Here is a 620-nt window from a genome sequence, read left to right on the forward strand (position 1 = left end):
GCTGGGGGGCTGCTGGGGGTGCAGCCCCCCCCCCCGTGGAGACCCCCGGAGGGCAGCACCTGACCCCCCCCCTTCCCCCTCTGTCTTTCAGGAGCATCGGGGTCATCACCTACATCCTGTGAGTAGGGGCAGGGGGGAAACCGAGGCACGGGGGCACCTTGGGGGGGGGGGGGGGGGGGGGTGCTGTCCCCCGGGGTGGCCGAGCCGGTGCTGTCCCGGTGCTCAGCGTCCCCGTCGTGTCCCCGCAGGCTCAGCGGCTTGTCCCCCTTCCAGGGCGAGACGGACGCCGAGACCCTCTCCAACGTCCTGGACGGCGCCTACGAGTTCGAGGAGCGCTACTTCAGCCAGACCTCCGAGATGGCCAAGGACTTCATCCGGCAGCTGCTGGTCAAGGAGCCGGGGTGAGTCCCTGTCCCCGTCCCCGTCCCTGTCCCCGTCCCCGTCCCCGTCCCTGTCCCCGTCCCCATCCCTGTCCCCATCCCCGTCCCTGTCCCCATCCCCAGGGTGCCCCCAGGCCCCCACCGCCCCAGCCCCCCGTGTTTCAGGGAGCGCATGACGGCGTCCGAGTGCCTCGTCCACCCCTGGATCAAGGTGAGATGGAGCGGAGGGGGGGGGGGGGG

The 620-nt window shown here is 72.3% G+C and overlaps 1 protein-coding gene across 1 annotated transcript in view; it reads left to right on the forward strand.

The window, feature by feature from the left end:
• The window catches only part of LOC118178162 (death-associated protein kinase 2-like), a 6073-nt gene that overhangs the window by 4531 nt on the left and 922 nt on the right, over positions 1-620 (forward strand). The window contains exons 8-10 of the mRNA XM_035346452.1: positions 92-118; positions 249-401; positions 546-607. Of these exons, the coding sequence (XP_035202343.1) occupies positions 92-118; positions 249-401; positions 546-607 (242 nt within the window). The remainder of the gene's footprint in view (positions 1-91; positions 119-248; positions 402-545; positions 608-620) is intronic.

Source organism: Oxyura jamaicensis, chromosome 25 (genome assembly GCF_011077185.1).
Source record: "Oxyura jamaicensis isolate SHBP4307 breed ruddy duck chromosome 25, BPBGC_Ojam_1.0, whole genome shotgun sequence".
Lineage (NCBI taxonomy): Eukaryota > Metazoa > Chordata > Aves > Anseriformes > Anatidae > Oxyura > Oxyura jamaicensis.